Genomic DNA, 22,513 nt, shown 5'->3' with positions numbered 1-22,513 from the left:
GCCATGGTGTTGTGATATATCCTGCAGACTCGGAGTCTTAATCGAAGATGAAGTGCAAAAGAGACTTTCAAGGGAGCAGCGTAGACACTCGAGCACGACGAGCGGAGAGTCCGAAGCACGGATGCACGATTTCCATTTTCCCACTGGGCCTTGTGTAAGTTGTATTGCCCAAAAATAAATCTCTTGCAAATATAAGAATCCCTTTAAACTTTGCAATAATTTTAATGTGGCTTCTCCAACCGGAGCTCTTGGTTGGATGTCTGTTTGTCTACTCTATAACTCGAATGCTTAGTTGCAATGTGATACTTTTCAATGTCTAGTGACAATGCAGTGTTGATTTAAAAAAAAAAACTTTACCAAATGTACATCCACATTACTACATCAGACGGATATGCATTTGGAATTTTTCACAGAATATCATGCTGAAGAGTCTGAAATACACAATTGGTTATTCTTTGCAGATGTCAGGAATTATTTGAAGAAGGTTACGCATGAATCTTGTTATATATTCTTTATCTGATGGATTCAAAGCCATTGAAAACTAAAGTTTTGCCGCAAAATGTTACAAATGAAATAGTCAATAAAATGATATCTTTAATTGCTTTATGTTCATCATCCCAGGAATGCTGTCATAAAAAGCTGAAACTTTGTACATATTCGGTGGTGTAATGGTTCGAGCTTCCCCTCTGAGTCTGGGAAGGTCGGTGGTTCAAACCCTGGCCGAGTTATGCCAAAGACTTTTAAAATGGTACGTGCTGCTTGCTTGATGCTCAGCATTTAAAGGTTATAGCATGGAAAAAACCCCTTAGGTTTGCAACCATGGGGAGGAGCAAATCCTTCCTTGATTGCCTTGCAGAGTGCAGAGACAAAAGCGATATCATAAAGTTACCTTTGCTGGTACCCAAGGTGCTCCAGGAAGTGACATCATTTTCCCCCAATCTCAGCGGCTGTTTGTATGAAAGTCAAGTCTGGTTTTGTCTCGTATATCTGTCTGCATGTGTGCATGATTTATGTCACAGCTCCCCCACGAGCTTTAGAGCCTGGAAAAACAATATATACATTTTAAATTTTACGACTGCAGCCGGAGGAGCCGGAGACATTCTGTTTTCAGGCTACCTGTCCATCCGTGCCATGCGTAGCAGATTTTCATTACTGCGATAACTTGTGAACTGCTGAAGGGATTTTGATCAAACTTGGTACAATATCTATTGTGATGTAAAGATGAACTGGGTAGATTTTGGGGTCAGAAGGTCGAAGGTATATGGTCATGTGACCTTTGGTAATCTCATGTGACCTTTGACCATGTGATCAATGACCATTAACTTGTGAATTACATCAGGGATTTCAATCAAACTTGGCATAAGTATGGGCTGGGGTTACTGGAAGAATTCGTGCATCCTGGAAGTTTTGGGGAGGGTCAGAGGACAGACAGCAGAAGATCAATGTTGGAGAATACAAAGTAAAAAACAGGAGAGACCACTGATCTGTCTGCAATGTGAGAGTAACACCCTATCCATCAGCCTCATCACGGGAGATAATGATAATTTTGAGAGCTTGGGATTCCATACAATACAGGAGAGACAAATGTGAAGCTGTGGTGCCAGCACATAGAGAAGAACAGCACCTTTGCTTTTTGAAGGATCTTTAAATATCTAAAGTTTGGTGCGATTTTGCAATGGTAGAGTGAAGTTCTCAAATGCCTCTTCACAAGAGAAATACTACGAGTCCATCTATGACATGCTTTAATTGTAAATATTTTCGTGTATTTATTTTCTTTCTCAGGGTGAAGAAAATGAATCTACTGACACTTCATTGCAGAGGTTAAAATACGAGATACAAGAGTAACTGTTGTAATTTGTGCTTTTCATCTCAAAAACCAGATTATTTTCAGAGTACAATTGCACCTACGTCTGTTATACCCACCGTACTGCATTTTGTCTGCAAAGTTTGCCATGACCTTCTATCGTTCTGTTCACCTTACCCCCAGAGCTTAATACACAGACCTATGGATGTGGACATGTCCACTATGATAGATCCAATAAAGGTGTCGATTCCACGCTACATGTTGCGGGGTCAAGGCAGGGATACGCATTATGAGTTTGAAGTGAAGGTAAGATGGCATGTGTGAGTTTTTGAGAGTTGGGGTTGCAGCCAATAATTTATGCTTCTACTTCATCTTTTGTGTCTCACTTGTTAGAATTTCTGATAATGCACGTCTGTATATTAAAGGAGCTCAGTTTCTCCATCCGTAACGTAAAGAGCTTCTGCCGTCGTACAATAATACAAATGGTACCGTTGGAAAGCTAATTATCCATGTTACGATTTTTGTTACTTGATCTACTTACTGATTTACTAAGTCGTTTTACTGAATAATTGATGTGGCTGATTCTACCTGTCAAACACCAATCTGTTTTATTACAGACTAGCAAAAGTACCCCCTCCCCAGTGACGGGAAAAGTTTAAGTTAATTTATCAATTTATATTATTTCGTGGACTTTAGAAAGGTAAATTGTGTTGCATTGTTGGTTTCACTCAGAGCTCTGAGCTACTTATACCACCCCTCCACAAAATGGTGGTGCAACATCGCGCGGCAGAGGTTGGATTTGTCTAAAAAGAGGGCAAATATCACGTGCGAAATAAAATATGGCATTAACATTAATCATGCCTCTTCTCCCATGATTTCAAAAGTGAATGTTAAGGTTTTCAAATGCAGCGTGGGAAACGGCTGACATAAACGGGAGACAGAGAATGCAACGGACAGACACCACGGTTCACAATATATAATAGATGATTTCCCTTCCAACGAACTTCAACACAAAGAAACCATTTGTCCCATCAAGCCTGCACAATGGTTGCCACTTATGACATGTTTTTTTTGTATATAGAGTCGAGGCTCATGGGAGAGTTAGAACACTGAATACATCAGGATGCACCAGGACAAGAAGTACAGCAGAGATTGGGGGTGTGGTGGAGTTGAAGGACAAAATAGAGGGAGACTTGACCAAAACTTGGGTATGGGGGGAGGGAGGGCGGACAGACAGGATGGATTCAGAAGGAAAGTCCCACTCCCCCTCCTCCCATCCTCCTGCTCCCTCTGTCTTTCTCTCTTTCCCTTTCCCCCTCCCCCACCCCACCCCTCCCCCCTCTCCCCCTCCCCCCACCCCACCCCTCCCCCTTCCCCCCACCCCAGCCCCCCTCCCCCCTCCCCCAAATTCTACTTTTTGTCTTATTTACATTCTTCCTCAACCCCCTGGGTTAATAACTCGGGTTAATAACAGTGTTATGTTCGGTTAATGTTGCAACAACAAGCTGTATCTGGGAGTAGTTCAGACCATCGTTGCAGGCCTTCTACCAGCTTTTTCTTTAATGTTCACAGTCCATGTAAAAATTAAACTAAAATCAAAATGTGGTTGTCAGTGTGAAAATGGAGAATAGAGAAGAGAAATATGTCCAAACGACAATAAAGGTAGAGGTGAAGGCTTTTCATGTGTATTCGTCCATGAGCCAGACCAGATATTGGTATCACCTGGGGTGGCAAAATCTCACTGTGTTTTCTTGAAAGGCATATACCCATAGATGGAAAAAAAACTTTGAAGCCAAGCTTGGAATGGTAGCTTAGTGCTAGTAATCACCTCTAAAAGATGGAGGACTGGGCCCGATCCGGGACCCAAAATTATGGGGTAGGGGAAATATAAATTGCGATATCGTTTGAACTAATGGTCCAATTGCTACAAATAACCACTCAAAATGTTGGAAATGTTATGTTCTACATAACTATATCTATTATTTGCCAATATGCTAATTAAGTAGGTCACTAGAGGTCAAAAGGTCACAAAAGTTGACCCCTGCTTTAAATCTGGCCATCCGTCCAAAAGAATCACCACAGTTAAACTATCAATGGGAATTTCTCAGCCAAAATGGGCTCAAATAGAAGTTAATAAGTGTCCAAGTCCATTTTATGCCTAAAAGTGTGGATTTTATTTGTATCTGAGCTATGGTACATAACGGAATTTGACACATCTTTGAAAACGGCCATTTTAGCCTGAAAAACACGCAAAAATGGAAGATGCCAATGTGTTGGTGTTAATAAAAAATCCTTCAAACAACATTTTAATACAAATGTCAAATATCATGTGAAAATGTGCTCTTATTTAGTTTAGGGCTGTTAGGCATTTAAAGGTCACCTGTAGTCAAGGTCAAGGTCATTCACCATTGAACCTCAGGTATGCATTTTTTACGTCCATCTGACAGAAGACCTCATGAAACATGGTAAATCATCCCTTAACAACATATAAAAATATTGATACCTGCTAGAAATTCCTCTTTATGGATTTGGTAGGCCTATTTAAGCCTCAAGTCCCAGCCTAATCCTACTGGTTCAAAGATGCTGAAGAGTGTCCTGAAGAGCATGAAATACAACTACATGTATCTCCCCCAGAGAGATCAATAAAACTAATCAATACATTTATTAATTGTTTCATCAGAGTTTAACCCTTGCACTACCAAGCATCACATCCTCCTACAGTATGAGAGTGTCCATTAAAGGGGCCCCAGTATCCATGTCTGAGTTGCATCTCAATCTTCGTCAGAGTCACTGTTGTCGTCATCATCAGATGAGCCTTCAAATTCAACCTTGCCATGTTCCTCCTCTTCCTCCTCCTCTTGCATGATGCTACAAGTCTGCAACTTGCATAGGTATGTGCACCTCATCCTGTTCTGGAGGCAGGAACAGCTCTCCTCCAAGCACTGCCTTAGACAGTTGCAGGCCATCAACTCCATGACAGCCTCAGGGGCAGGTGGTGCGTCACCCCAGTCAATCACCAACTGTCTGTCATCTACCCTCCATCCATGGCCACACGGAGACGGAATATCTGGATTCCTGTCCAAACTTCTCTTCCAGATTGCACATTGGTAGTTGGCCCTCTTACAGTGTTTGAGCAAGTAAGATGCGCAGGGGGGGAGTTGCCAAGACTCGGCTTCGCCTTTCTTCGCACAAAAGATGTTGAAACGCAACTCATTGATGCTGTTGATGGCTGTCCTGGCGCTGTAGAGGGAACAAGCCAGTGCCTCTAGTCGCTGGATTGATCATTTGATAGGGCCCATGATTGGCCTAATGACTGCAGGGTAGTCATCTGTTCCTCGTGGCTTAGAAGCCGAAGAGCTGAAACTTTGCCCCGGCCAGCAAAGCTGCTCACGGTGTCGCAACCCGTGAATGAATGGAGACCCAGGAGGCAGGCACATTTTTCAAGACCAAGGGCATCTGCAGCTTTCTTAATCTCGATGTATTCAGTGCGCATCTTGGATCCCAATTTGAAATATACTGGGCATTTTAACTTTGGTGTGAAGGCCATTGCCAAGATGACAACATCAGTGTCTGGTGACACGATGACAGCAGCTGTCAGACCAGACCTGCCGCAGTGCTCGGCATGTAGGAGTAGCCGGGTGTCTGCCTCCTCCTGGCTGCTCTGTAGATCATCATACTTACCTTGGAGGTGTTCTGCTTGGTAGCTAGGAGTTCCTCTTTAAGCCTCTGGTTTTCTTTCACCAGCTGGGACAGTGAAAGGTTGGCAGGATAGACCAGCAATTTGCCCATCTCATCTGGTATCATATGTATACTCTCCCCAAACTCCCCCTTGATCTTTCTATGGATGTGCTTTTTAATGGATGTTTTAACCTCACCTAGGCCTACACCAGATTCTACAAACAAATCAAGCAGGTATTTGCACAACTCAGTCATTCATATCACTTGAGGCTTCTCAAATATAACATCCCTAATGAACCTGAACAGTCCACCATAACAATGTTCTTCAGTCTTAGTATACTCCTCGTCTAGGTCTGTGTGGAATGCCACCGGATCACCACCAGTTTCAGATTTGGTCTTGGAGCTTGTCTGTTTGGTATACCGACAATAACAAGACCGGTGGTAGTGGCCCTCAGCTGTAACTAGGTCTCAGGACGTAATCGCCATCATTCTTGGATCACTTTGGTCTACTGCTGCCTGCCTAACCGTCTGATCTGAATGTAGATCGACGCATTGGACCAAGGGCTCTCTTGTTTTGCTGCTTGTGAGATACTTGCTGCTTTTCAGGCAGAAGATGCAGACTGGTTCATACACGCGTGATGACGAGGTTAGACCTGCTGATGACTTTCTCCGGTTCAGTTCTTTCCATCCCGGCTCATCCGGCTTCTCTGTGGATGCCGCTTTTTCAATAGCATCCAGGTCACATTTCTTAACGAATTGATTCCTGCATCCCCTGTGATACAGGACTCGTGGGATCTCATCATCACTGGCAGTGGCAGCAATCCTAAGAATGCCGGCATGCTTCCGGATCTCGGCTGCTTTCAGAAGTCGTTCCCACGATGCACGATCTTGGGGCGAATTCAGCTCGATGTCTGTGTCCTCGCACTCAAAGATGCAGGAGGAACGGGTCAACTTGCGTGGCAGTAAGGGTACTTGGTCTAGATCTCCAGTGCCCTCCATTATTGCCTGAAAGTTAAAAAAAATGCTAATTAAATATCAGCATATTGACATCATTCATTTTGGATGTTTTTCGGGCTAAAAATGGCCGTTTTCAAAGATGTGTCAAATTCCGTTATGTACCATGGCTCAGATACAAATAAAATCCACACTTTTAGGCATAAAATAGACTTGGACACTTATTAACTTCTATTTGAGCCCATTTTGGCTGAGAAATTCCCATTGGTAGGGTAACTGTGATGATATTTTGGATGGATGGCCAGATTTTAATCAGGCGTCAAATTTCGTGACCTTTTGACCTCTAGTGACCTACTTAATTAGCATATTGGCAAATAATAGATATAGTTATGTAGAACATAAAATTTCCAACATTTTCAGTGGTTATTTGTAGCAATTGGACCATTAGTTCAAACGATATCGCAATTTATATTTCCCCTACCCCATAATTTCGGGTCCCAGATCAGGCCCATTCCTCCATCTTTAAGAGGTGATTACTAGCACTAAGCTACCGTTCCAAGCTTGGCTTCAAAGTTTTTTTTCCATCTATGGGTATGTGCCTTTCAAGAAAACACAGTGAGATTTTGCCACCCCAGGTGGTACCAATCCATGAAATTCTGGGGTCTGGCCCATGGACTATATGTCCGTAATATGACGAGTTGGACCCAGAGGGGTTGGCGATTAAACAAGCGTTTTAAATTGCCTTTTTTCACAGAGGAAGTCTTGTTTGAACTGACATTTTGAAAGTGAATATAAAATGACATCAAAAGTTAGGGAACTCTTGCTAACTCTTGTGTCGCTCAACATACAGTCACGTGAAAAAGTAAGTACACCCCATGTAAAGTTTTGACTTTTTCAACATATTTCAACATACAGCTATTTGATCTTCATTTCAACAATATTGATAGATAATACAACAAATATGAAACATTTACATTTTGTAGTCCATTGTATAATTTAAATAAACATAAATGCAAATTTCGCATGTGGAAAAAGTAAGTACACCCTTACATTTATCACTACTTCAAATACCTAAAATTAGAATCGGTGCACCAGCTCAGGTGCAAATGATTAGAACATCGTTAGAGAGGATCTTGGAGGAACCTGTCTCATTTAAACCTCAGACATTTAGTTTCGTTTGCTCTTTGTTGTTGAAGTGTATGGCGTCACCATGCCTAGATCAAAAGAGCTCTCTGAGGCCTTCAGAAAGAAGATTATAGATGCCTCCGAGTCTGGGAAGGGATTTAAAAAGATCTCCAAACAATTTGAAATCAATCATTCGACTGTCCGGAAGATAATCTACAAGTGGAGAAGATTCCAAACAACTGCCAACTTGTTCAGGCCAGGCCGCCCCAGCAAGTTCAGCCCGAGAGCAGACCGCAAGATGCTGAAAGAAGTCTCTAAGACCCCCAGAATGTCATCACGGGACCTACAGGCAGCTCTTGCCACTGTTGATGTCAAAGTGCACGAGTCTACCATTAGAAAGAGGCTGCACAAATTTGATCTACACGGGAGGTGTGCCAGGAGGAAACCTTTGCTGTCCAGAAAACATCAGGGCAAGACTAAAGTTTGCCAATGAACACCAAGGCAAAGACCAGCACTTCTGGAACAATGTGCACTGGACAGATGAGTCAAAGGTAGAGCTATTTGGCCACAGTACCAGAAGATGAGTTTGGTGAAAACCAAAGACAGAATTTGACCACAAGAACCTGATACCAACTGTAAAGCATGGTGTTGGAAATATTATGGTTTGGGGCAGCTTTGCTACATCAGGGCCTGGGCAGCTCACCATCATAGAATCCACTATGAATTCTTCATTGTACCAGAGGGTGCTTGAGGATAATATGAGGCCATCTGTCGGAAAGTTGAAGCTCAACCGAAGGTCGACTTTGCAACATGACAATGACCCTAAACATACCAGTAAATCCACCAAGGAATGGCTGAAAAGAAAGAAATGGAGGGTTCTGGAATGACCAAGTCAAAGCCCGGATCTAAATCCCATCGAGATGTTGTGGGGGGATTTGAAACGAGCTGTGCATGCAAGAAACCCCTCAAACATCGCACAGCTGAAAGAATTCTGCATGGAGGAGTGGGCAAAAATTTCTCCCAGTCGATGTCAGAGACTGGTAGACAGTTATAAGAAACGCCTACTTGAGGTTTTCTTCCAAAGGGGGCAATACCACCTATTAGAGCCAAGTGTGTACTTACTTTTCCCACATGCAAAATTTGCATTTATGTTTATTTAAAAAATACAATGGACTACAAAATGTAAATGTTTCATGATATTCGTTATATTATATCACCTTTATCTATCAATATTGTTGAAATAAAGATCAAATATCTGTATGTTGAAATATGTTGAAAAAGTCAAAACTTTACATGGGGTGTACTTACTTTTTCACATGACTGTAAAACATCATTTCACATCACCGCTTTGCACAAAAAAGGTGCAAAAACAGATCCCAGCAACTACAGACCAATCAGCCTTCTCCCAATTATCAGCAAAGTCATGGAATCCATCATTGCTTCAGATATTAAATCTTTCCTCTTCTCCAATGGCTTGATCTCTGATCATCAATTTGGTTTCAGACCTGGTCACTCTACTCTGGACATGCTGCTTCTGCTTTCTCAACAATGGATGGAGGTCTTCAACGCCAAACAGGAAATTAGAGCTGTCTTCCTTGACATTTCACGTGCCTTCGATACGGTCTGGCACCCTGCTCTGCTCTGCAAACTCTCCTCCTTTGGTATCCATGGAAATCTCCACGCATGGCTGGCGGACTTCCTCTCTGGTCGTAGTCAACGTGTGGCCCTGAATGGGTTTCTCTCATCTCCTCTTCCTGTTCAGGCTGGAGTTCCCCAAGGTAGTGTTCTGGGCCCTGTGCTTTTTCTGGTCTTCATCAATGATCTCTCTGACTCTCTTGAAAATCCTCTCTATCTCTTTGCTGACGACTCTACTCTCTGTCGCTCCATTCCTCATCCCTCAGATCGGCAGTCTGCAGCCTCCTCACTCTCTGCAGACCTGGACAAAATCACAGACTGGTCAAACAAGTGGAACATGTCTTTCAATCCTGACAAATCTCACACTCTTACAATGTCTCTCCGAAAGGACCGACTGGACAACCCTCCCATCTACTTTCTCAACAATCCTCTCCAAGAAGTTCTGTCGCTCAAGCTTTTGGGTCTCACTATCTGCCATGATCTTTCTTGGGAAAACCACATTTCCAAGCTGGCCTCCAAAGCCAGTCGCCGACTGGGCATCCTCCGTCGTGCGAAGTCCTTCCTTGGCACACCTGAGCTCCTCACCACATACAAGGCTTTCATCCGCAGCTCAATGGAATACTGTTCCCCCCTCTGGGCTGGTGCTCCTGCCTCACACCTTGCTCGGCTTCACGCTGTTGAGGCCAAAGCTTTCAGAATCATTGGAATCTCCTGCGATGTAGTCAACGCTGAGGGCCTTTCACTCACTCACCGCAGGCAGGTTGGTGGTCTTTCTGTCTTCTACCGACTCCTCTCCGGCCTTGCTCCCCCAGCTCTCTCTGTGCTCTGTCCCCCCAATATTCCTTCAGGTCGCACAAGATCTGCCTGCAACCCTCTTCTGGTTAAACTGCCAAAGTCTAGGCTCTCTGCTCACCTTCACTCTTTCATTCCCCTTTTCTCCCGCCTCTGGAACAAACTCCCCCACTCCCTTCAATCCCACTCCTCCCTCCAGGTCTTTAAAACAGCTGTTCACCACCATCTCTTATCTTCCCCCATCGAAAACCTTGATCTTTTCTACCCCCGGTAATTCACCCCAGAGTCCTTGCAGTGTTCATATGTTTTAATCCTCTCCCACCTCCCCCCAAGTCCTCCCGATGTCCCTGCTCTCAAATGTTGTGTTTGTGTCCTTCCCCCTCTCTTTTGTGTCCTTCCCCCTCTCTCCCCATCTTGTCTACCGCTCCCCTTGTTTTTTGTGTTTTGTGTGTCGGTTTGTCTTTTTGTGTGATTAATGTTAGCTCTTTCACGAGCCTCGATCTTGTATACAAAAAAAAAATAAAAAAAAAAAATAAAATGCACCACACACAGCTGTTTAGAAAATGACTCATTGAGTCGAATATATTTACTTGTATGACAATATGCATTTTTGTTTTGTATTTTGTGTGTGTTTTATACTTGTGCCACAATTTGGCTTCCCTGCTCTGCACTACGATTACAGATGACTGTTCTTCATGAAACTTGGACGGTTTTTCGACGATACAGCCGTTTTCGAGACTTGCATAAGCTCATGAAGGAAAGATACTTGGAGGTGGGTAAAACATTTCCGTAGGATGTATGTTGTGTATTTCTCACATGTACATCATGAGTAAGGTTGTTTTTCGTCACTAATGTGGCACGCTGTCTGCAGGTGTCAGCACTGAAGTTTCCTCCTCGAAGTTTCTTTGCCAAATGGGATGAAAGATTTGTGTCGGAGAGAAGAGGGCATCTCGAGGTGAATAAAATTTAGTGTACTTACTGATTTTTAATTGCCAAAGGCCAATGAAGTTTCATCTAATGCATTCAATGAATGAGCATTAGTATACTGTTATGGTATCGGCATGCACGCTGGGTTCTCAAGGTGCGTACTCGGACCCTACGCCACCACTGACCCTGAGGCCAACCAGGCCATGGATAGTTCTGTCACTGTCACTCAATCTCTTGGGTCTCAAAATCTGCCATGATCTTTCCTTGGAAAAACACATTTCCAAGCTGGCCTCCAAAGCCAGACGCCAACTGGGCATTCTCTGTCGTGTGAAGTCCTTCCTTGGCACACCTGAGCTCCTCACCACATACAAGGCTTTCATCCGCAGCTCTATGGAATACTGCTCTCCCCTCTGGGCTGGTGCTCTTGCCTCACACCTCGCTCAGCTTCACGCTGTTGAAACCAAAGCTTTCAGAATCATTGGAATCTTCCGTGATGAAGCCGATTGTGAGGGCCTTTCACTCACTCACCGCAGGCAGGTTGGTGGTCCTTCTGTCATCTACCGACTCCTCTCTGGCCCAGCCCCCCCCCCCCACCCCTCCTCAGCCCTGTCTGTGCTCTTTCTCCAAAGTACTCCTTCAGGTCGCACAAGGTCTGCCTGCAACCCTCTTTCTGGTGGAACTGCCAAAATCTAGGCTCTCTGCTCACCTTCACTCTTTTATTCCTCTTTTCTCCCGCCTCTGGAACAAACTCCCTCACTCTCTTCAATCCCACTCATCCCTCCAGGTCTTTAAAACAGCTGTTCACTACCATTTCTTATCTTTCCCCATCCAAAACCTTGATCTTTTCTACCCCTGTTAATTCACCCCAGATCCACTTTTCTGAAATAGTGACTTTTTTCCTGGAAGTCCTAGCAGTGTCCATGTTTTTTCTTACCTCTCTCACCCCCCACCCCCCTGCCCACACCTCCTCCCCCCCAAACCCTCTACCTCCCACAGATCTCCCGATGCCCCTGCTCTCAAATGTTGTACTTGTGTGCTTCCTCCCCTCTCCCCATCTTGGATCCCTCTCCCTTTATTTCGTCTTGTGTCCGTTTGTTTTTTGTTTTTGTTTTTCATTAATGTTGGCTCTTACATGAGCCTCGATCTTGTTTACAAAATCTAAATCAATGACAAAAGGGCATGTATCTACAGTACAGCAAAATCAAGCAAAGATTAATTGGCTGATTGTTCTAAAACTTAACACATCAATACAACATAACCCCACAATCACCCGGGCTCAATTTTCAATTTCAGATCATGGGGGCAAACGGGGAAGGAGGAGGGGGTGGGGGGGGGGGGCTTACCCCCAAAAACTTTCATGTCCCTTATCAACTGATACTCTGAAACTCGATACAGCCCTTCTACTCAATGGTCAATGGCAGGATCCCGCTGTATTGATTAAGATTTTTTTGATTTCGGATCATGGGCCCAGGGGATCAAGGGGTTCCCAGGAGAGATCCTCCAAATCGGCAGAGGTCTGAACTATAAACTCAAGAGATGACCGTCAGCCCACTCAGGGCTATTATGTTTTTATGTAAATAATAAAAAATATATGCCGTACTGCATGAAATGTTAGTATGTCAAGCCCATCAAAAGCAGTTGTTAATTACCTCCACCACCGGAGGTGGATGGAGGTTATGTTTTCACCCCTGTCTATTTGTTTGTTCTTCTGTGAACAAGGTATCTCAAAACATTGTTGACGGATTTGGTCAAAATTTGGTGGCGCAGTTGGGTGTGTGACAAGAACGAAATGATTAGATTTTGGTGACGATCCGGATCTGGATTTGGATCCGACAATTTTTTAAGTGATTCTTCACCATTGAGGGATAGGGCAAAACCAACATGTAGCATGCTATCTCAAAACATTATGGACGGATTCGTATGAAACTTTGTGGACAGATTGGGTGTGTGACAAGGACGAATCAATTCGATTTTGGTGAATATCCGAATCCAGAACAACCCATTTACATCTCGCTGTCTGACAACATGGACCAACTTCTATCCACTCATCACAACTCTCTCTTCCTCATATGTGGCGACTTCAACTGTCATCATGCCAGCTGGCTGGGTGTAGGTACTTCTCTCACCAGCCATGGCACCTCAGCAAAGGACTTCTGCGACTCATCGGGACTGACACAATCTGTCAATTTCCCAACCCGGATCTCAGTCAACGGTACATCATCTCTTCTAGACTTGGTTATGACTAACTTCCCTCCAAATGTCTGCTGTTCTTCTTCTGCTCAAATCGGTTCATCTGAGCATGTGCTTGTTAAAGTGGACATCTCTGTGGCCATTCTCAGAGAGCCTCCTCAGTGTTGACGAGTCTGGCATTTCACTCAGGCCGACTGGCACGGTTTTCAAGCAGCCATCAATCACCTGGACTGGTCTCCCATCTCCACTGCCTCTGACATCAACTCATCCTGGGAATTCTTCAAAAGAAAATTGCTCTCTCTCATGCACAGATTTATCCCATCTTGTCTTCAGTTGTCATACCCTTCTTCCCGTCCATGGTACACAGAATCTTGTGGTGAGGCAGTTGCCATGAAACAACTTGCCTTTGCCTCTTGGAAGGTTAATCCAACTGAAGGCAATCTCAGTTCCTTTCACAAAGCCTAGAACAAGTGAAGTGTGTGTCTACCCTCAGGAGAGCCAGGAAACAATATCTCTCTACTCTCAAGACTGAACTCTCAAACTTTTCTCCCTCTCCCAAAACCTGGTGGCATCTGGTCAAATCTGTTTCTGGTGTTTGTTCCCCTTCCATCCCCTCCCTTACCTCAAACGGCTACACAGCTGACTCCGCACGTAAAAAAGCTGAATGCCTCAATTCTGTGTTTGCCTCAAAATCTTGTGTCCCAAACCCATCTTTCTCTGTACCCACCTTACCAAGTCAAACCCAGGTGCTCCAGGACTCTGTGTCCTCCTCTCCTGACAAAGCGGAGAAGTTTCTGTCAAACTTCGATTCTGATTCTGCAACTGGACCAGACGGCATCAGCCCACGGGTCCTAAAATCCTGCTCTGTAGGTCTTTGACACCCTCTCTCTGTTCTCTTCACCCTGTCTTTTGCTCAAGGTCATCTCCCATCTGCTTGGAAATTAGCCAACATCACCGCTTTACATAAAAAAGGTGCAAAAACAGATCCTTGCAACAACAGACCAATCAGCCTGCTCGCAATCATCAGCAAGGTCATGGAATCCATCATCGCTCCTGATATTAAATCCTTACTCTTCTCCAATGGCTTTATCTCAGATCATCAATTTGGATTCAGACCCGGTCACTCTACTCTGGACATGCTGCTTCTGCTGTCTCAACAATGGATGGATGTCCTCAATGCCAAACAGGAAATCAGAGCCGTCTCCCTTGACATATCACATGCCTTCGATACGGTGTGGCACCCTGCTCTGCTCACCAAACTCTCCTACTTTGGTATCTATGGAAATCTCCACGCATGGCTGGCGGACTTCCTCTCTAGTCGCAGTCAACGTGTGGCCCTGAATGGGTTTCTCTCATCTCGCCTTCCTGTTCAGCCTGGAGTTCCTCAAGGCAGTTTTCTGGGCCTTGTACTTTTTATTGGTATTCATCAATGATCTTTCCGACTCTCTGGAAAATCCTCTGTCTCTTTGCTGATGACTCCACTCTCTGCCGCTCAATATCTCAACCCTCAGATTGGCAGGCAGCAGCCTCTTCACTCTCTGCAGACCTGTACAAAATCACAAACTGGTCAAACAAGCGGAACATGTCTTTCAATCCTGACAAATCTCACACTCTCACTATGTCTCTTCGAAAAGACCGTCTGGAAAACCCTCCCATCTACTTTCTCAACAATCCTCTCCAAGAAGTTCTGTCACTCAAGCTTTTGGGTCTCACTATCTGCCATGATCTTTCCTGGGAGTCGCCGACTGGGCATCCTCCGTCGTGCGAAGTGCTACCTTGTTTAGTGGTTGGGATGCGATGTCTGCTGCTCCGTCGAGCGATCAAGACACCGCACTGAGAATAAACACTGGTCTAATGAGTAGAGTACAAGCACATGTGGGAATTCCAACAGGCACGAATGAAACCAGTTACAAACTCAACTCAGTCCCAGCGCACTGCTCTTTAAGTAAGCAGGCAAGAGATAACAGATCTCCACTGAACCACAGCCCCAGTCATATGCGCCATAGCATTCCACCAGGTACTCTAGTTCACTCGGAGGTTAAAGAAAGTTTCAAGTCATTAAAATGATAAAAAGAGAAAAACAACAAGGTCCATCTGCCTTTAAAGGGAGTGAGGGAATTCCTTGTCTGATATGCAAGGAAGATAGAGGTGAGAGAGAAAGAGAAAGCATCATTTAAACAAGTCATTAACTTGGACCAGGTATGTGTCCTGGCTACTTTCAAGGGAAAATTAAGCTTTAAACAATTGGGCCCGCACGTTTGCTTTCAGGGAGTCACTTCGCGTGCAGGCACAAAAATGTTTTGCACTGGGAATTATAATTCAACAAGTGGATATACTATATATACGTTTTTATATCGGTCTGGTGTAATTTTATAGTTCACCATACAGACTCTGACAGTCCCTTCTCTTGTTCAGATATTAATTAATCTTTAATATCTAAGAACAACACTGTTTAATGAAATTCATTAACTCTTCAAGCCGCAATGAGAATGGCTGGTTCGACGAAGATGTGCCCTGTTGGAGGGCCTGCCACCTCCCTCGCAGGACCGGCTCCCTCTGCCTCCCACAACCGCAATCCTTGCTGATCTTCCAGTTAATGGAGCTCCATTTTCATGAGATCTTGAATGTGTTGTTCCTCTGGGGAGAACATGAGATCATTAATTTCTTGCAATATTCACTCTTGTTTGGCATACAAGGCGTGAAAATCAAAAGATAAGAGAGAAACACCCCTAGTGTCGGGATCGTCCATGAATGTGGATTCCTCGTAATCCAGAGTGACGGGTGCATCATCCAGTTCCCCGTCCCCGTACTCACTCTTGTCCATCTCCAGTTGGGCCATTTGCGCTGAAGAGCTAGAAAATAATCTCTCCAAGCACATCTGAAGAATATGCTTCATTATAAACACAGCAAGCACTAGTCCCACTATTTTGGTGAGACCCCACAGAACCCAAGACAATATAGTGTACCCAAACCTGCTGAACCATCCTGAAAACCAATTTGTAATGCCCAAATCTTCCCGGAAGGTCCTTTTCCTCACTAGTTCCTCACCAGTCCATCGCCCGTCTCTTTCAGTCTCTTAATAGCTGATTATACCCCCTCTGTAGAGTCTGGTATCCATGTGCAACACTTTCCTTCAATTACCCCACATACCCCTCCCCTTTCTGCCAATAAGATGTCAAGTGCCACTCGGTTTTGCATCACCATAGTCCTCATTTCTACCATAGTGTCTAACAATTCTCTATGGGCCTGTCAGGTATCATTAGCAACTTTTTCCAGGGCTAAGGCAATTTTGTTTATCCTATAGCTATTCATTACTGTGCCCGCTCCCGGGAAGAAGAATCCCATTGCTTTTTCCCATCCATGTCCATAAAGTGTCGTATGTCCGTCCCTGTCCCACATTGCCCTGCGGACCCTTCTCTGAGGGCTCTTGAGGCTATCTACTAAAAGGACTTCCAGTATCACTGAACCCAAATAGCATGTCCCCTTCCAATCGTCTGGCAGGTATGGGGAAGCCTTGTCCCCCGCAGACAAACATGATTTCATGTGGAGAAACTAAATGATTTGAAAGACATCTCACGCCCTCTGTTTTTACCCTCTTAATTAAACTGCTGAAACCCCTCAGATCTTTGATGACCCTTTAATTCCCCCCAAGACCCCTGAAGACTACCAAGACCCCTGAATGCACCAAAATACCCTTAAAGACCAAAAGACCCTGCAGACACAAAATACCATGAAGATCCAAAAGACCCTGAGTATCCAAAAGGGCCCTGAATACCCAAAACACCCTGAATACCCCAAATAATTTTTCAGTAACCTAAAAATACACTGAAATGGTCAAAGATGCCTATCCCTGTGAGATGACGTGTGGTGACTAAAGCTTTCCCCCAATCCAACCCATCCTCTTTGTTCTGGGTGACACTTGGCCTCAATCTGTATCAGGCTTGGGTTCTCTTGAGGGACATTTACAACATTGTGAGTGCAGGTGGACCTTCCCAAATCTATCCCACTTTGATCTTTATTCATGAAACCCAAGTTAATTCCCCCATTGCTGGCCATACATCCTGTTTCAGTAGCTCTATCATGGCTAGCAGCAACATCTGTGTGCTGGTGGTGTGCACCATGTTGTGCCTCTGGGGATCTCTATTGCTGAAAAACAAAAACTTTACTTTGGATACCTAGTGAGGTGCGAGCCACTTGGGTTGTAGTGCGGTGCTCCGTTTCCAATTCACCACCACCACTACCCAGTCACCTGGTTGGTCAAGATTGGCGCTGCTCTGTAGCTGGTTCGGGCATTGCTTCTTTAACCTGTGTGTGTAAACCTTTTGCATCTTTTGTTAAGGCTTTACAAAATTCCAGTGCCATTCCATCCATAAAGTGTATGTCCATTTCATATTCCCCAAACAGGCCCTGGGACACAATCTCCTCGAGTTGCAAGGTCAATTCTCCCAAATATCAGCCTTATCAGTAACTAAATATCAATAACTAAGTAACTAAATAACTAAGTAAGTAAATATCAATAACTGCAACGATTACATGACAATATTACATCCTCCAATTATTTTCCTCAATATCATCACACAGCTATTTTCAAACACACTGGTTCCAGCAGTATGAATTAATTAACTATTTTTAACACATTATAACTCTTCTCATCAAATATTCATTATTTTACAAAGTCTGTTGCCAAGATCTGTATTTTTCTTCTCTCCTTTTTATTAAAATCAACCATTTTCTCTAGCCATGGAATAGTCCATTATTCATATAAATAATCATAAGAGTTCTGTAAAAAATCTCTATCTTTTAAACTTAGCCAATTATTTTAACCCACATGTTTCCCCCAAAACCAACAAGTCACATTCCCTGTATATTGCCAACATTGTTCGCAGTTTAAGTATCATCCAATCTCTCTCCTCATCTTGTATCCCCCTCCCTTTATTGTTTTACGTGTCCATTTATGTGTTTTGTGTTTTATGTGCTAATATGTGTTTGATGTGCTAGCTCTTAAACGAGCCTCGATCTTGTATACAAAAAGAAAAGGGGGAAAAAAGCCAATTACGTTTTGGTTCAGGTCTGAATCCAGATCCGGCCGAACAGTGGGATACAAAACATAAACTGTTCAGTCTGACAGAAGTATGTTATCCACCGAGTGCCGTTCTAGTTTCAAGTATGTATTTTAATTCATATTTTAAAATATCTCATCACCATTTGAATTAAGATTTAATTGCGAATTACTTATTTGATTTGAATAATAAAATGATTCGACTTATTTGAAATTTTCTATTTTTACAGAAACCTGCAGCAACAAAAACAACAGGACTATGCCAGATTTCTTTGGGCATTCAGGAGTGGCAGGGGGTCCGGTTACAACTATGATCCAGTCACAGCCAATAATGCCAATGATCCAGTTTTTTAAAATATCGAATGAGACATTCTTTCGTTCTTCGTTCTTTTGCTCTTTCGTTCTTCGTTATTTGTTCTTTCGTTCTTCGACCACGTTGTTCGAGATCACATGATCAAGTTGTTAATACATGTTTCATCTGTCCCCTGAAGAACTTTATTATTATGTCATATTCTATAACACTTTTTTCTACTTCTTCTATAAAAGGATGCTTTCGACTTGCTCACCAATTCTATTCATTCAAAAAAAAAATTCCATCTCTTACAGTGCATCTTTCATTCATTCCCTAAACTCTCCAGAACTCCACCCATCCTTCAGCGTCCTCAAACGTATTTTTGACTCGAATGTCTCAAGAAACTCATTTTGCAATAAATGTTTGTTTCCCATAAATCGTACACTTTTCAAAATCCAATCACACCCCTCCCCTCAAAATCTTCCCCATCACCCATCTCTGTCAAATCTTCCCCCTTGCACCTCACCCCCAAATCTTCCCAAACACCCATCCCTTTCAAATCTCCCCCCCTGCCCCTTCCCTCCTAAACTCCCCCCAAACCCCTCCCCTCCGAGACTCTCCCTCACTCCTCCCCTCCTAGACTCCCCTCTCACCCCTCCTCCTCAAAGCGTCCTCCCCGCTTCTTCCCCCTTCCAACTTTCACCTTCATCTTCCTCAACCTTCTGCCTCACTCTTCCCCCTCCTCAAATAACACCTCACTGCGCCTCACCCAAACACCATCAAACCTTTTGTCCGCCCCATTCTTCCCTTTCTCCAAGCTATTCTGTAATCTCTGATACACCTGCAACAGCTCTCCCTACCTCTTCCTCCTCTTCCACATCCTGCCCTACCGCTCCCCCCCCCTGTTCTGTATCCGATGCTCCCCCTTCCTCTTCCTTAACAGTATGGACCTCAAACATCCGGGGCCTTCGCTCAAACTTAACTGATCTCTCCATACAGGTTGCTTCTGACAAACCAGACGTGATCTGCTAAACAGAAACCTTCCTCCTTCATGATGTCTCTGATTCCTTGGTATCTCTCCCAGGTTACTCCCTCCTCCGGTATGATAGACCTGAGCCTCGTCCTGGAGGTGGGGTTGCTATCTTTATAAAAAACTCTCTTCCTCACTCGCCCTGCACTGCCCTCTCTCCACCTCACCCCCAGGAATACCTTTGGCTACGGCTTCCCCTTCGCTCCCACCTTTTGTTCATATGCGTGTTGTACCGTCCACCAAACAGTGATGACACCATCTACATCTCGCTGTCTGATAATATGGACCAACTTCTATCTACCCATCCCAACTCTCTCTTCCTCATATGTGGTGATTTCAACTGTCACCATGCCAGTTGGCTGGGGGTGGGTACCTCTCTCACCAGCCATGGCTCTTCAGCAAAGGACTTCTGTGACTCACTGGGACTGACACAATCTGTCAATTTCCCAACCCGGATCTCAGTCAACGGAGAATCTTCTCTTCTGGACTTGGTTATGACTAACGTCCCTGAAAATGTCTGCTGCTCTTCTTCTGCTCCAATCGGCTCTTCTGATCATGTGCTTGTTAAAGTGGACATCTCTCTGACCATTTTCAGAGAGCCTCCTCAGCGTCGACGGGTCTGGCATTTCACTCAGGCCAACTGGCACGGTCTTCAAGCAGCCATCAATCATCTGGACTGGTCTCCCATCTCTACTGCCTCTGACATCAACTCATTTCCGGGAATTCTTCCAAAGTAAATTGCTCTCTCTCATGCACAGATTTATCCCTTCTCGACTTCAGTTGTCATACCCTTCCTCCCGTCCATGGTACACGGAATCTTGTGGTGAGGCTATTGCCCAGAAACAACTTGCTTTCGTCTCCTGGAAAGCAAATCCAACGGAAGGAAATCTCATTTCCTTTCACAAAGCCCGAAACAAGTGTGTGTCCGCCCTCAGGAGAGCCAGGAAACAATATCTCTCCGTCCTCAGGACCGAACTCTCTTATCTGTCTCCCTCTTCCAAATCCTGGTGGCGTCTGGTAAAATCTGTTTCTGGTGTTTGTTCCCCCTCCATCCCCTCCCTCACCTTAAATGGCCACACGGCTGACTCTGCACGTGAAAAAGCTGAATGCCTCAACTCTGTGTTTGCCTCTAAATCTTGTGTCCCAAACCCATCCCTCTCTGTACCCACCGTACCCAGTCGTACCCAGCTGCTCCTGGACTCTGTGTCCTTTCCTCCTGACAAGGTGGAAAAGTTTCTGTCAACCCTCGACTCTGATTCTGCAACTGGACCTGACGGCATCAGCCCACGGGTCCTAAAATCATGTTCTTCCGCTCTTTCACTCCCTCTCTCTGTTCTCTTCACCCTCTCTTTTGCTCAAGGTCATCTTCCATCTGCTTTGAAATCTGCCAACATCACCGCTTTGCACAAAAAAGGTGCAAAAACAGATCCCAGCAACTACAGACCAATCAGCCTTCTCCCAATTATCAGCAAAGTCATGGAATCCATCATTGCTTCAGATATGAAATCTTTCCTCTTCTCCAATGGCTTGATCTCTGATCATCAATTTGGTTTCAGACCTGGACACTCCACTCTGGGCATGCTGCTTCTGCTTTCTCAACGATGGATGGAGGTCCTCAATGCCAAACAGGAAATTAGAGCAGTCTCCCTTGACATATCACGTGCCTTCGATACGGTCTGGCACCCCGCTCTGCTCACCAAACTCTCCTCTTTTGGTATCCATGGAAATCTCCACGCATGGCTGGTGGACTTCCTCTCTAGTCATAGTCAACGTGTGGCCCTGAATGGGTTTCTCTCATCTCCTCTTCCTGTTCAGGCTGGAGTTCCCCAAGGCAGTGTTCTGGGCCCTGTGCTTTTTCTGGTCTTCATCAATGATCTCTCTGACTCTCTTGAAAATCCTCTCTATCTCTTTGCTGACGACTCTACTCTCTGTCGCTCCATTCTTCATCCCTCAGATCGGCAGTCTGCAGCCTCCTCACTCTCTGCAGACCTTGACAAAATCACAGACTGGGCAAACAAGTGGAACATGTCTTTCAATCCTGACAAATCTCACACTCTTACGATGTCTCTCCGAAAAGACCGACTGGACAACCCTCCCATCCACTTTCTGAATAATCCTCTCCAAGAAGTTCTGTCACTCAAGCTTTTGGGTCTCACTATCTGCCATGATCTTTCCTGGAAAAACCACATTTCAAATCTGGCCTCCAAAGCCAGTGGCCGACTGGGCATCCTCCGTCGTGCGAAGTCCTTCCTTGGCACACCTGAGCTCCTCACCACATACAAGGCTTTCATCCGCAGCTCAATGGAATACTGCTCTCCCCTCTGGGCTGGTGCTCCTGCCTCACACCTAGCTCGCCTTCGCGCTGTTGAAACCAAAGCATTCAGAATCATTGGAATCTCCCGCGATGAAGCTAACTCCAAGGGCCTCTCACTCACTCACCGCAGGCAGGTTGGTGGTCTTTCCGTCTTCTACCGACTCCTCTCTGGCCTTGCCTCCCCAGCTCTCTCTGGGCTCTGTCCCGCAAATATTCTTACAGGTCGCACAAGATCTGCCTGCAACCCTCTTTTGGTTAAACTGCCAAAATCAAGACTCTCTGCTCACCTTCACTCCTTCATTCCTCTTTTCTCCCGCCTCTGGAACAAACTCCCTCACTCTCTTCAATCCCACTCCACCCTCCAAGTCTTTAAAACAGCTGTTCACCACCATCTCTTATCTTCCCCCATCCAAAACCTTGATCCTTTCTACCCCTGCTAATTTCACCCCAATTCCACTTTTTGAAATACCAACTTCTGTCCTGGAAGTCCTTGGTGTCCTTGTGCTTTATACTTCTCCCTCCCCCCCCCCCCTTCCCATGCCTCCTCCCCCCGGGCCCTCTCCCTTCCACACATCTCCCTGCTCTCAGATGTTGTGTTTGTGTGCTTCCCCATTTCTCCCTATCTTGTCTTCCGCTCCCTCTTTTTGTGTATTTTGTTTGTCTGGTCGATTTGTTTGTGAAGTAAATGTTAGCTCTTTCACGAGCCTCGATTC

At 44.7% G+C, this 22,513-nt stretch overlaps 1 protein-coding gene across 1 annotated transcript in view; it reads left to right on the top strand.

The window, feature by feature from the left end:
* KIF16B (kinesin family member 16B) overlaps positions 1–22,513 on the top strand; it is a 100,957-nt gene that overhangs the window by 75,743 nt on the left and 2,701 nt on the right. Inside the window, exons 22-25 of the mRNA XM_068128454.2 lie at positions 28–154; positions 1,988–2,110; positions 10,671–10,760; positions 10,860–10,943. Coding sequence (XP_067984555.1) covers positions 28–154; positions 1,988–2,110; positions 10,671–10,760; positions 10,860–10,943 — 424 coding nt within the window. The remainder of the gene's footprint in view (positions 1–27; positions 155–1,987; positions 2,111–10,670; positions 10,761–10,859; positions 10,944–22,513) is intronic.

This window comes from Myxine glutinosa, chromosome 9, assembly GCF_964187855.1.
Source record: "Myxine glutinosa chromosome 9, kmMyxGlut1.1, whole genome shotgun sequence".
Lineage (NCBI taxonomy): Eukaryota > Metazoa > Chordata > Myxini > Myxiniformes > Myxinidae > Myxine > Myxine glutinosa.
The sequence above is the reverse complement of the archived record's forward strand: the minus strand, read 5'-3'. Positions and strand labels throughout refer to the sequence as shown.